This window comes from Bacillus rossius, chromosome 16, assembly GCF_032445375.1.
Source record: "Bacillus rossius redtenbacheri isolate Brsri chromosome 16, Brsri_v3, whole genome shotgun sequence".
NCBI classification, from domain to species: domain Eukaryota; kingdom Metazoa; phylum Arthropoda; class Insecta; order Phasmatodea; family Bacillidae; genus Bacillus; species Bacillus rossius.
The window spans coordinates 35,033,950-35,049,475 of NC_086343.1; the positions used below are offsets into that span (position 1 = coordinate 35,033,950).

General features: G+C 39.1%; 1 protein-coding gene across 1 annotated transcript in view; it reads left to right on the top strand.

Moving 5' to 3' along the window:
• The window catches only part of LOC134540358 (protein Wnt-7b), a 256,396-nt gene that overhangs the window by 212,044 nt on the left and 28,826 nt on the right, over positions 1–15,526 (top strand). The window contains exon 9 of the mRNA XM_063383039.1: positions 7,096–7,361. Within this exon, the coding sequence (XP_063239109.1) occupies positions 7,096–7,361 (266 nt within the window). The remainder of the gene's footprint in view (positions 1–7,095; positions 7,362–15,526) is intronic.

The window sequence follows — 15,526 nt, forward strand, 5'->3', positions numbered from 1 at the left end:
ATGTTATATGATTCCATGGATACTTTGTTACGTAGCTACAGGTCTACGAGGTTCCAATGCATAATGTTTACGAAGCTTCCAGAACACAAGGTTACGAGACTGCGAGGCTACAGGACTACGAAGCTTCCAGGACACGTGGCTACATCTGTTGATGACAGCCAGAACTACTTGCATCAATTTGCTTTGCATTAGATAACCTAACTCTCACCACTGAATGGTGCTATTGTAATCAGTTAGAGTCATGTAGTCTCGTAGCCATGTAGCCTCGTGTCCTGGAAGCTTCGTAGTCCTGTAGCCTCGCAGTCATGTAACCTTGTGTTCTGGAAGCTTCGTAAACATAATGCATTGGAAACTCGTAGACCTGTAGCTACATAACAAAGTATCCATGGAAGCATATAACATAATGCTGTTGGAGCAGTGGGAGCAAAAGAGAAAATGCCGACGAAGACAGATGCGATAATTGGAGCCTTGTAGATGTGTAGCTTCGTAACCAAGTAGCCTTGTAATATTATAACATAATGCTGCTGTAGCAGTTGGAGCCAAAGAGAAAATTCAGCCGAAGATAGATGCCGCAATTGGTGCCATGTAGACTTGTAGCTTGGTAGTCAAGTAGCCTTGTACTATTATAACATAATGCTGCTGTAGCAGTTGGAGCCAAAGAGAAAATTGAGACGAAGACAGATGCCGCAATTTAAGCCATGTAGACTTGTAGCTTCGTAGTCAAGTACTTGTGTAGACTTGTAGTCCTGTATCCTCGCAGTCTCGTAAACTTATGTTCTAGAAGCTTCGTAGCTCTGTAGCCTCGCAGTCTCGTAAACTTGAATACCCGTAGTCACGTAGTCTCGTTACCTCATGGCTCGTAGTCGCGTAGTCATGAGTCTTGGAGCCTCGTATACTTGTAGCTACGTAGCCAACTAGCCTTGTTGACTTGTAGCTATGTAAACAAGCAGTCATGTAATCTTATAACATAATGATGCTGGAGTAGTTGGAGCTTTGTACACTTGAAGGTAGTTGGAGGAGTCTTTTAAACTCGTAGAGTTGTAGCCTCATAGTCTCTTAGCGTCGTAGCATTCTAACCAAATATCATTGGAGCTGATGAAGCAAAAGGTCGTTGGAGCCAATGACTGTTGGAGGCAATGACTGTTGGAGCCAATGACTGTTGGAGCCAATGACTGTTGGAGCCAATGACTGTTGGAGTCAATGGCTAATGGAAATTAAAACTGTTGGATTCATAGACTGTTGGAGAGATTATATCCTAACTTATCATTGACGATCGCATCCTACCAAGTTGAATGAACGAGAGAATGCGCATCCTTTTCGTTAAATGAGCTTTCGTTTTATAGAATTTCTGTCCAAACGTGCTTCGTTTTCATTAAATGCTTGTCCTGCGCGAACGAAGAGTAGTCATTCTGTTTACATTGCATATATTGCGTACATTGCGTACATTGCGTGTACATTGCGTACATTGCGTGTACTTTGCGTACATTGCGTGTACTTTGCGTGTACTGTGCGTCAATTGCGTGAAAATTACGTGTTCGTTCCGTTTACTGTGTGTACTATTTCTTCATTTCGTTTCCTACGTGTACTGTGTGTTCATTACATTTATTGCGTTTAAATTGCGTGTATTGCGCGTACATTGCGTACATTGCGTATTGGAGCTGTTGGAGCATTTGGAGCTTTATACACTTGAAGGTAGTTGGAGGAGTCTTGTACACTTGTAGAATTGTAGCCTCATAGTCTCTTAGACTCGTAGCATTCTAGCCAAATATCATTGGAGCTGATGAAGCAAAGGCCCTTGGTGTCAATGACTGTTGGAGAGATTGAATTCATGAGCCGCGAACGTATAACAACTCGTCGAATTTTTTTTGATCATATATCCTATTTTTTAAATGTTGGTTTGACTCTAGTATTATATAGTAAATGGTTCTTGATTTGACTAGCATAAAATTCTATACGATGCATGTATATAAGCGAGTCCTAGACAGCAGGTCGTTCAGTTTGTTACTGGCGTTGACGGTGTAATGATCACCTATTTTGATTCTTCTGGTGCATAAGTCGTTTCAATTACCTGTACTTGCGAACTACATAGAATCTTTACCGTCTTTAACGACGAACTCGATGGACTTTGTACCATCGTCTACGGGAACCTTGACGTCAGCGACGAAGATGATGGAGCAGATCCCGTTGGCAACGTCGACGACAACACTGGATGAGACATCGACAGACATGATACCACCAGCAGAAGAGACTTTAATGCTGGTAGTGCTGGCTGTACAGGAAAACTCAACGGACGCTGTTTCGCCGTCGATGGAGACTTCAATGGATGACGAATCCTCAACAGCTAACGAACATCGATGTCGTTACTGTGAAAAGATTTTCTCAAACATCAGAAATGCTCGTCGACATGAGAAGAGAGAATGTGCTAAGAACCCTTATCGTAAAATGTTTGGCTGTATTAAGTGTCGCAAGCAATTTACAAGAAATGCTAATTTGAAGCATCACTTGGAGATATGTAAAGGCCCTGCAGAGCGGCAGAAAGTAAATGTATCGGTGCAACAACGATGCATCGATGTGCATAAGAGCATGCCTGGAAATAGTACAACCACAGTTACAACGTCATCTGGTTCGGGTTTGTCTTACACTAGGCATCCTTGCAGCTACTGTGATACGTCGTTCGCTTTTTTCCATGATGCACGAAGACATGAGCGGAGTAAATGCAAGAAGAATCCTTCTCGCATGAAGTTTCGCTGTGATGAGTGCCTTAAATGGTTTACTCGAATCGATAATTTGCGCCGACATGCGAAAAACTGTAAAGGTGAAGTGCGTGCGCCTACTGCTGAACTACCTGCCGACGTTTCGACTCCTTGCTTTAGATTGGTGACTCGTGAGCGTACAAGCAAAAAAACAGATGTACAGAAACCGATTTCTATGACGTCTGAACATGAAAATAAACCTAAGACTGAGTTCGGTGCATTACAAGTAAACGATAATGGCTTCTACTTGGCGCAGTCTGCATTTCGTGGAACGTTGAAAGACTACTTTTATTTAAATACGTTCGGTGAGTCGAAGGACATTTGTACTTTTTTTGATGATATCAGACAGGACATAATCAATCAGCTTACTGATGACGTAGCAACAAACGGTCCATTAAAATATAACTTGTGGTTGGACTGTCTATATGGAAAGCCATTTCAGTTAGATGAGAAAGTGAAGAAGTGTGCATTCAAGACATCAGCTGCCGTAATTTACAGTTCTGACGATGTGAAGCAAACTGTTAAAAACGGTATCCAGAAACTCTGTCAAGAAGAGGAGATCTAGGTCAGTAAAGGTTCTCGTTGGACTCTGTCTAGTATAAACCGATTGGAGCTAAGAATTAGTCATTTCACACCGATGCAGACCTAAATGTTTATAATATTGCTGGTTGTCGCAAGTGATCTAGTAGTGAAATAGGAATTATGTAATAAATAATATGATTGTACAAGAACTTGTTATGTTTTATTTTTCGATCCTGCCACTATTATGTTAAATTGTTGTTATATTTAATTTTTTTTCATCGTCCAGAATCGTACCAAGGGCCTTAGTCGATCTAATTACTCATTTTATTGGTTGTAAATTTATTTAGTTAATTTTGAACTTTTTCACGTGTTATAGCTAAATAATTACGAATTTCCAAGACGGCGGACATGATGTCTTATAGGATGACGGTAGTAGAGGATTTAAAGTCTCTTTAAGAATGTTGAACATGGTTTATTTAAATTAATATTTTTTTACATAAAATTAAACATTATTGCATCGATCGGGTATCGAACCAAGGACTGAAACTGATCGAATCAATCTGTAAAACGATGAGTGATTTATTTAATGAATTTTGGAATTTTTCCCGAATTCCTAGCTAAATAATTACACGATTCCAAGATGGCGGCCAAATGACAATATGGCGGGTGTCAGAGCAATAATAAATGAATACTGCACTCTAGCGGGTGATATTTCAACTAACATGGCGTCAGCGCACTCTAGCAGACGATACAATGATGACGGCTTCCAGCAGACGAAGACAAGATGGCGGACATGACATCATACTAGTTGACCTTGTTATTGGTGGTAGGTTAGTCCGTGGAGGAAGGATTGGTAGTCATTTTTTTTTGTCCTCACCGTGTTCGAACCGAGGACTCCGAGCTCCGTGTCGTTAATGTATGTTTTTTAAATATTTTTTATTAAAATTTTATTAATTGAATTTTTTTATAAATTTTAATTTTTTTTTCATTAAAATCGGATAATAAATTTAAAGATGGCGGGCATAACGGAAATTGCAGCGGTGACGTCATAATCCATGATGACGTCAGAGGCTTGTCTAAGGCTGTAGACATGGACGTTTAAGCCTACATATGGACATTTCTAGCTGCAATTTTTTCTTAAAACGGGAATTTTTGAGTCATTTTGAGTCATTTTTGAGGAATTTTGAGGAATTTTTGCCGCCGTGACGTCACAATCCAAGATGGCGGACCGACAAACACAATCCACACCCTGAACCCTGTCCCAGAAGCCCCTTTTCTATACTACTTGTGGAGTATTTAAAGAAAGAGGATAATATAGTATTTTGCTGTGATATTGGCGATTTAATACAAAAATTCAATATCGAATACAATACACAAGAATGGCGACTCTTTATAGATTCTTCCAAAAGAAACTAAAAGGCTGTCCTTTCGCATATCGGCAATAAATTTGCAACGATACCTGTAGCTCATTCAGTTTATCTTAAAGAAACTTACGAAAACTTTAAAAAATTTTTGGAGAAAATAAAATACACCGAACACAAATGGTTAGTTTGCGGTGATATAAAAATCATATGCATGCTTCTTGGTCAACAGCAAGGCTACACAAAATTCCCCTGTTATATTTGTGAATGGGACAGTAGAACAATAAATTTACATTAAAAAAACTGATTGGAAAATAATAATGGAATTGAAAGTTGGAGTAAAAAATGTCATCAGTCCGAGCTTGATGGATCCCGAAAAAGTATTGCTTCCACCACTTCACATCAAACTTGGTTTGATCAAACAGTTCGTAAAGGCATTACCGCAAGATGGAAATACTTTCAAGTATCTTTGTTCATGTTTCCCTAGCTTATCTGATGCGAAGTTGAAAGAGGGAATATTTACGGGACCTGATATCAGGAAACTGATTAGGGATACAGAATTTGAAAAAGTGATGACAACCTTGGAACGAAATGCCTGGCATGGCTTTAAAAATGTCGTATCTAAGTTTCTACGCAACACAAAATATCCTGCGTATAAAAATATTGTCCAGGAAATTTTAAACGCCTATAAAAATTTAGGCTGTAATATGAGTCTGAAAATTCATTTTTTGAAGTCTCACATTGATTGTTTCCCAAAAAAATCTAGGCGACTATAGTGAAGAACAAGGTGAACTGTTTCATCAGGACATAAAAGAGATGGAAAGAAGATATCAAGACCGTTGGGACGTTAATATTATGGCGGACTATTGCTGGATGATACACAGAGATGAAATAAAAAATCATATAAACGAAAACCAACAAAACGCGGCTTTATTTCAAAAATAAAACGTTATTATCAATTGATTTCTTCATGTATTCCTTATGTTGTATTTTAATAGCTATAGACACAATAAAATTTCATAAAATATTCTAAAATAATTCTCATTCATTTTATTAAATTTTTGTTTGTTCTTTTTCGTATTCAAATACTATAATCATCTAAATCTGACAAATGTGACGTGGTAAATATCGTATCAATACCGTTTTCTATTACTTTTAAGACAATTAAAACAAATATTAACCATTTAACAAAAACAAATTTTAAAAAATTCGCAGACCTGTGTAATTGACCAAAAATAAACAAACATCTCTTCGTTGTTTCAATTAACTGTCTCTTCGTAGCAATAAACGACATATTTCAACTTCCATGTACTATATTTCGGTATGACCAGGGTGAACAAACATGAGGAAGAAATAAGTGTGCATTTGCAATTGTCTTTGTCTATTGTGTTTAGATTAAATGTTAATGTTATTATTGTGGATAACCTAACCTTACCTAACCTAACGTGGATTTACGTTTGAAGTCAAATGTGAGGAAGCCTTCTTTTCACAGACGAGAGAGCCAAACGCTCGATCGTGCATCTTCGGTTTTTTTTATTTTATTTTGGACAACTCATGATAACTAATGGTCAATTAGGTTAGGTTAGCTACATTATAAATGCTTTAAAACCTTGTGGACGGTTGATTTGGTTAGGATAGCTACATTAAAGATACTGTGAAATCATGCAAACGGTTTCCTAGCCCTGCAAAAAAGTTAAAAAGTTATTTGCTTAGGGGCAGGAAATTTTCGCGAAAACATCTGAACGCCTACTAGACTGCAACAAGGTATACCCACACCAGCGATTTCTTCCTTGTGATTGGCGGCCGTCTGCGAGAGAAGACGTTTCCTTATTTGACCGAGCCACTCAGGACGCGTTTACCTTCGCACTGAATTACTGTGATTGGTGTTGTTACAATCGATATGTACCTGGAAGAAACTTACCCAATCACGAAACACAGACGATGCTACATTGTTTTAACTTTCAGCTAGTCTCGAAATCTTTTCGCGAAATCTGCATGTCCCTAGTTCTTTGCTAAGCAACCATCGGGGAACTTCGGGTGTGTCTCTCTCGTCTGTGAAATAATGGCTTCCGTGAAATGAGTACCAGTTAAAATACCAAAGTCCCTGATTAGTAGAGACCGGAAAAATTCGCGGATTCATTTCGTGATAGGCTGAAATTCAAACATGTGTACAATTATGTTGGTTCTGCTATTGGCTCGCAGTTTAACTAGAACTCTCTCGGCCATTGAGAGACTATCGACCAAAGAAGCGTCGAATCACAAGCTACCCAGTGGAGACGCCTCACAATTTAGTACCCAATGAACAAGGATGTTTACTTGAGAAATGCAGAGGATAATGGAGGCTGTCCTAGAGGTCATTGAATCTGCGAATTTTTCCGGTCCCTACTGGTTAGGTAAGAGTGGAAGCGCTTGTCGGAGCCGGGTCGGCGAGGAGGCAGAAGGCAGCGCGCGTGTTGCAGGCAGCCGGGAGGCGGCCTACGTGTACGCCGCCACCAGCGCCGGGGTGACGTACGCCGTGGCGGCGGCCTGCAGCCGGGGCAACATCTCGGCGTGCGGCTGCGACCGGCGGCGGCGGGCGGCGGCGGCGCGCGGCTGGAAGTGGGGCGGCTGCAGCGTGGACGTGGGCCACGGTGCCCGCTTCGCGCGCCGCTTCCTGGACGCGCGCGAGGTGGAGGGCGACGCGCGCAGCCTCATGAACCTGCACAACAACCGCGCGGGCCGCAAGGTACCGCCTCATGTCCTTCACATAGCGACCACGCATGAATCAAGGTACCGCCTCATGTCCTAAACATAGCAACCGCACGGGCCGCATGGTACCTCTTCATTTTCTTCACGTTCTTCATATTATAGCGTTTGTATTCATTATTCAGGAATAACTACAAACAAAGTAAACTTTCAGTACTAAATGATAAAATTATTTCTCGCATAAGAACGGTTAAAGCCAAAATGTTTATATTGTCCTTATACGTACCACGTAATAAGTAAACAATTATTTTCGGATTCATTTAGTATAAAAGTATAACAGAAGCACATATACCTCTGTTATACGTTGATTGGCTTACAGTTCTCTTGACGTACTTTGACGACCCTGATCCAGCTACAAGAAAGGAGAAGAAGGGGTTATCCAATCACCTGTAAGCTTACAAACGAGCACTATATAATGCCTTGATGATATATAGATAGTCAAGGTGAGTCCAACCCGTAAGTCTTGTTGCGCAAAAACTGGCAGAGAAAGGCTGTACATTGTTCAGGTATGTTGGTTAACAGGTTTATGGTAGAGCGACGTTTTCCCTGCTTTGTTTTGTGTCCGATTTTAAGGTTTAACTAAAATTTAGTAACCATCTAACTCGATACCTTGGCCAGCGTATTTTCTGACTACCCAGGTTTGAGCTCTGAGTTGAATTTTGCTGCCTTGATAGAAATATCATTATTATTACATTAAAGACAAGGATGGTTCAAAACTTACAAATGCTTTTGTGGTACAGCTCTATAATTTGCTGTAAGTTGTTAAAATTAAAGCAAATATGTAATTCCCCCCCCCCCCTTGTGCGTTGTAACCATGTTTACAACCAATATAGTATTAGAATGACGGTATCTGTTGTTATTTATACATCTGATACTACGAAAATTTATTTATTTTTTTAGGATGCATAGTACTTTTCAAAGTCCACAACTCTACTGAAATTTCTTACAGTGAAATATGGCCATATTTTGGAAAAATTAAACTTTCTTCTTTACTTCTTTGGTTCCTTTTTATTACTGCAAAATTTTTTGACTTTACTGGCTCCTTTGGGCGAAAGAATTTTCCGTGGTTCTTAAATAGACGAATGAAAATGCAGATATTGCATGAAAGAATATCTGTGATTTGTCTGGAAATTGCTACATAATGTCAAAAAAAGAATTTACTACCAAAATTTTGTGGACTAACTTGACCCAACTCTTTTCTGGATAAATTATTAATCTACTTGCTCGTAGAGAATTCGGAGTCATGGTTGAAGGTCCAGACCATCCCCTGACTAATAACCTAATAAAAATTATACACTATGAAAACTATAGGAATTACTTAAAACCACTACATTCTAACAAAAAAAATGCATTAATCAAACATGGCAAGCGAGTCCTAGATTTTTTACAGATTTTATTTTATTGATTCAGAAAATCTTTGACTGCAATTTTGTAATTATTGAAGTCGAAGTGTTGTTTAGTTTCAATATAGCACCGAGAAATATAAAAAAAACCACGATCGAACAATAAACAAACTACATTATGAAATTAAGCTGTCTGTGAAATGATTCCTAGGCTCAGCGATCTCTAAACTTCCGTAAATGTTGTAATTTGCGTCACTGGCTGCATGCAGTGACTTCTAAGTTTGATTTGTAGTGCATGGTAGAATGATGCGTTATCTGCATGTTTCTTGCTGGTTATTACAACGGTACATAAAAATATCTTAGGACAAGGGTTTTGTGGAGTTGAGAATGTAAAAAATGTTCTACAAGTGAATTATTTTTTTTAAAGCATTGCAAGTCATTTATAATTAACAGCTCATGGTTAGGGCCATGCATATTTTGTGAAAAGATTTCGAGTCTAGCTGAAAGTTAAAACACTGTAGCATCGCCTGTGTTTCGTTATTGGGTGAGTTTCTTTCAGAAAAATGACGATTGTTAAAACACCAATCACAGTAATTCATTGCGGAAGCAAATGCGTCCTGAGTGGCTGAGCCAAATAAGGCTACTACTTATCTCGCAGACGGCCGCCAATCACAAGAAAGAAACCGCTGGTGAGGGTATACCTTGTTGCAGTTTAATAGGTGTTCAGATTTATGCGAAAAATGCCTGCCCTAACTCATGGTTATAATTTCCAAAGTAATTTAAATTTCAAATAATTATACTATTGAATTCTGTCTGTTGATTGGTGATCAAAATCATTAAAAAAAAATTTAAAGCGATGACTTTTCAGTGTGACATAGTGTTAAATGGAGGGACTTGGTGGGACTTGGTGCAAAATAGTGGCATATGGTGGGGCATTGTGGGACATGTTGGGACACACACTTAAGGGTACATAACTAGAGATACGGAAATTTCGCGGATTCATTTGGTCGCAAGCTAGAATGCAAACATTCATATTCATGCGCTGTTCATGATTGGACAGCAGTTATTTGGACACGCCCCTCTGCGACCTTGGGCCAACGACGTACAGTTATGAGAGAAGAAAGCTAATTAGAGAGAGCCAATTAACAAGATAAAAAAATGTTATAATTTTTTTCACTAAGAAATCAGCCAATGTGGAAGCAAACGTTGGTTGGAAGAAACATAAGGCTTTGAAAGTTAGCTTTACACTAGATGAACTCGCGAAATTTCCGGGTGTCTAATGATAACATAACAGCAACAAAAGTTGTTTTTAAGTGGTACGGAGTCACTTCGGTCGGTAAATCAGGAGAAAGTACCGTAGCGGAGTAAATGTTGAAATGCATGATGGTAAGAGTGTGCTACACAAAGTGGGTGTTCGGCAGCTTTACAACTCCCGAGGCGACGCCAGCTGTAGCACAGGATCCCTGCTCCGGAGTTCGGACCACGGAACAAACTCGTCACGAACTCGTCCAGTCGCTCCTGAGTCCCCGGGCCTTGACCGCTCCAGGGCTATGGTGAGGTCAGAACCCCAGACCGCCGCTTGAACAACTTCCTTTCTCCCTGACCACCTGTTCCCCGCTCTTTGCTCCGTCGGAACCAGTCACAACACGCCATCGATCCTCGGGCAACAGGTTCTGCGGCTCTTTCAACGTTGGCCCAGCTGGTCTCCTCGCTGGCTTATTTGCCAGCCCCGCGCCCTGCAGATGTCTGAAGACATGCACATCGGCGGCACTTGGTGCTGGTCCTTACTTCTACACTCGAGAGACTTGGCAGGTGTTTTCGATTGTCCTTTGATTTCCACTCTGGTCTCCTCACTGGCTTATTTGCCAGCCCCACGCCCTGCAGATGTCTGAAGACATGAACATCAGCGCCACTTGGTGCTGGTCCTTACTTCTACACTCGAGAGACTTGGCAGGTGTTTTCGATTGTCCTTTGATTTCCACTCTGGTCTCCTCACTGGCTTATTTGCCAGCCCCACGCCCTGCAGATGTCTGAAGACATGAACATCGGCGCCACTTGGTGCTGGTCCTTACTTCTACACTCGAGAGACTTGGCAGGTGTTTTCGATTGTCCTTTGATTTCCACTCTGGTCTCCTCACTGGCTTATTTGCCAGCCCCACGCCCTGCAGATGTCTGAAGACATGAACATCGGCGCCACTTGGTGCTGGTCCTTACTTCTACACTCGAGAGACTTGGCAGGTGTTTTCGATTGTCCTTTGATTTCCACTCTGGTCTCCTCACTGGCTTATTTGCCAGCCCCACGCCCTGCAGATGTCTGAAGATATGAACATCGGCGCCACTTGGTGCTGGTCCTTACTTCTACACTCGAGAGACTTGGCAGGTGTTTTAGATTGTCCTTTGATTTCCACAATGTACCCTTTCTTATATCACATGGACACCAGCGAAAATGCATTTCATTGGGACACTTGGTAGTAATACAGTTTTTAGCATGCTAGATTTCACATCAATGTCGATTAGGCATCGAACAATGTTGCTTCTTTTGAGCATGCTGCTCACTATGCAGCCACGCTGTTAGTTTCTTATACATAGTGTGATATAAACTGATACCTTTCAAAAGTGACTCAAAAATTAATGGCCCTAAGAAAAGAATATCACAATCATAGAGATGATGTCGACTCCGGCAAAAATTAAAAAAAAAAAAAAAAACATTGTTCGGCACATAGCAGGAGGACTATTTGCATTTTAGATGACGGTGAAATAAAACAGAAACATTCATGAATTTTTAAAAACATTTATAATTGTGTAGATTTTTCAATCAACGAAAAGTGTAGAGAGGTGGCGTGAAGTAAACATTATACTCCACTTTGAAAGAAAAAGGTTGAATTCCTATCCGGTGATCCTAACTCTGTTTTTCCATGGTTTCTCAAAGTTATTTCATACAAATGATGTGGCAGATTTGTATGGTACGTTCTTTTTCAAATATTGCTGTTTACATTTATATTGACCAGAGGCAGAGTTGCACATGACTTTCGGTTTTCTTCGGTAGCAGAGTATACTTGAACCACATATAAATCGTCTTTTCCTTAGCCATTCATCTAAGTTTATTAAGTGAACAACAGTTACTCTCGATGCATTTCAGTCCATTAAAAAAAATTAAATAAACGTTGACCACTCATTTATGCAACACAGTTCAGAGGGTAAATATACCCCTACCCTGGAATTAGTCAATTACTGGGCACAATTAGTGTAATTGGTACTTGCCGAAATCGCACTAATATTTGGAAACAAACAAGACTGCGAAACCGCATGGATTCTAATCGCCTCTGTAAGTGGTTGGCGGGTTATTGAAACGCTCTGAAAGTTTAGGTGCCATAAACAAATTGTGAGGAGCATGCAACGCAGTCATGTGTGACCACACTTTTAAATATTTTCACCTTTAATTTACGAAGAACGCTGGATAACATTATCCAGGGATCCTCGTAAACTAACAGCTATCTTCGTGTGTTTACAGATACTTAGTTCACTTACTTTGAATATGAGTCCAAAAGAATATTCTTGATATATTATAAAAACATACAAAAACTGGTTAAGTCTATAGTACAAACAATCTTCTTTTGTCCACGAGTGTGTTTGCCTTTGTTTAGAGTAGAGGTGGGTTGTAGAGTATAAATCTGCTACTTTGTAACTGATACACACTTGTATCAAGTAGGCCTACTGCAATCGAGTACACTATTCAAGTATCAAGTACTTTAGTATCAGTTTAGAATTCACCTGGAACAACACCACGGCCAATGTGCGCAGAACACGATTGCAGATGACAGTCACTTGGGCGGAGTTTGTGAAAGGGGAGGGAGCGGCACGACGAATAAGTGATGAAGAGAAAGAATGCAGGGGAGGGTGAAGCCTAAGATGTACATCAAGCTCTGTCCCTGCCCGAACACGCCCGAATATTCACCTTCGGCTCGGGTTTATTTATATATATATATATTTATATTTCTCTGTTTATTTTAATGTAGCTATACTAACCTAACTAACCGTCCATAGTGTTCAAAAGTGTTTTAATGTAGCTAACCTAACCGACAACTTTTAATATTTGAATTCATTTTTCCTGCGCAAGAATAAAACAAATCCCAAGGTTGGCCGAAGGTGAATATTCGGGCGTGTTCGGGCAGGGACAGAGCTTGATGTAAACCTTAGGCTTCTCATCTAAGCACGCTCAGTGCGCAGTGCGTGCTCCTTGCAAAGATTGAAGACTCCGATTACGAAAGGCAAGGAAAGAGAACACCGATACCTTTTTTCGACTACGAAGAATGTAGAATGAGAAAACAGATACATTTTTACTACTACGAAGAATGTAGAATGAGAAAACTGATACATTTTTACGAAGAACGTGGAACGAGAAAACTGATAATTTTTTACGCCTGTGATTACGGGACGGAGGATGTGTAACCTGTATCGAGAATGCTGATACCTTGTTACTTCCTAGGACCGCTACTGCTCTAGTTGATACAGAAGTATCAGCTACTTGTAACCAGTACATTGTAGTATAGGGTAACTGGTTGGAACTGATACCGAAAATTGCTGTAACAACCCACCTCTAGTTTAGAGTAGAACATGCAATTCTGAACTCGAAATATGACCTAGTTTCAATGAACAGTAAGTTATTTTAAATAATAAAGAATTCTTCGTTTGAGTAAACTTCTTTGTTGGAAAGTCCGTAAACTTACTGTAATTTCTAACAGTGCAAGGCAGAAGATAGATATGGATTCTAATCTGATTCCAGAAAATAAGGCAAATTTTGCATTGTTCTACTCATTAGTAGAGCTACAATTATTTCGCAGATTCATTTAACTCTGGGCTACACTCAAGTCGATTATACGTGATTGATTCGTTTTTTAGAATGATCATATGTCGATAACAACACCATATTTTTGGCAGATTACTGGGGTCATGCAGATTTCGCGAAAAGATTCCGAGAGTAGTTATAAGTTAAAACACTGTAACATTGTCTGTGTTCCATAAATAGGTAAGTTTCTTTCACATGCATGTCAATGGTTTTACAACACCAATCACAGTAATTCAAAGCGGAAGCAAACGCGTCCTGAGTGGCTCCTTCAAATAAGGCAACGACTTCTCTCGAAGATGGCCGCCAATCACAAGGAAGAAACCGTTGATGCGGGTGTACCATGTTCCAGACAAATAGGCGTTCAGATTTATTCGCTAAAAATGCCTGCCCTTACTGATTACACGTGATTGGATTACCATTTCTCCGTGTTTTAAACTCGTTTGGATTTGGTTGGGTGTTTCTCATTGGCTCATAGTCATCCAGGTGAGTTGTGAACCAATAGCAAAGGCAGCACTGAGGTATAACTATTTGTATTTTAGCCTATCGCGAAATGAACTTGGGAATTTTTCCGGTCTCTACTAATCATCACTGTAAAGCATGTGTAGGCCTCTGTGTGCTCAAAGTCCGCTATGCTGCCCAATTAGTCCGCAAAGTAATCTCGCCTCTACTGACGACCTGTGATGTGTGATGTGTGAGAGCGCCCAACAACACATGTTCGAGCCTACGGCACCTTGAGCCTGTGAATGTATCCGCTCCCAGTTCGGGGTTGTTGTGTTCGTCGAGTAGTCACGTGGAGCTCACTTTATTCGATGCCCGCTTGTTACTCGTCGTTTAATGCTGTCCGTATAAAGATTGTTCCAGCAAAGGTAAAAGGGATTGGAATAATAAGGCGTAGAATTTAAAAAAAAAATCCATAGCTCCCTTAGTATGTACACTATAAAATCCGTTCGAATTGTTTGTAAATCTTATAATATTTTATCTAAAACATTTTTCAGAAACAGTTTTTGATAATGTGAACCATTTTTGCAGGGATTAAAAACATGAGGGTTAAAATTTAAAATATATATTTAACTTCCTTCGTAGGTAAAATGTCAGACCCGTTAAAATTGTTTTTAAATGTTATAATTTTATTCTAAAACTTTTGTCTGAAACCATTTTTGATAAGACGAATCTTTTTTGTAGGAGGTTAAAAAAAATGAAGGGTAGGTAAAATTAAAAATAATAATATATTCCATACAATGCATACTATTAAATCCGTTCTGTTTTATTTTAAAATAATAAAATATTATCTAAAACGTTCGACTTCAATTACTTTTTATACCATCAACCATTACTTACTGCAACGAGTGGGTAAACAAGGGTTGGACGACAAAAAAAAATCATAACTCCCATTACAGGCACACCATCAAATTCGTTCAAATTGTTTGTAAATATTTTAATTTTTAACTAAATCTTTTTTTTTTTTAAATTTAATTAGGCAAGCATTTGCTGCAAGGGGTTGAAAAACAATGAAGTAGAATTTTAAAATAGCATAACTCCCTTTGTAGGTACACTATAAAATCTGTTCAAATTGTTCGTAAATCTAACAATATTTATTAAAATATTTTGACTAAAAAATTTTTTAACAATACAAACCATTTTGCAAGGGGTTGAAAAACACTGGGCTTGAAATAAGAAAAATAAATTATACTTCTCTACCATGTAGTCTTTCAAATTAAAGATTTGTCTTCTTTAAATATTGTTAATAAATTTTATCTTAAATAAATTTTATGTAACAATGAAAAGGGTCGAATTAAAAAAGTTATTAATTTCTAATGTATATACTATAACATACAATATAATTTATTGTAAAACTTCCAAATTTTATCTGAATATTTTGGTTTAAACAATTTTTTGATGAAACGAACTATTACCATATACCTTATTAAATATATATATAACGTAATTAGTATCAAA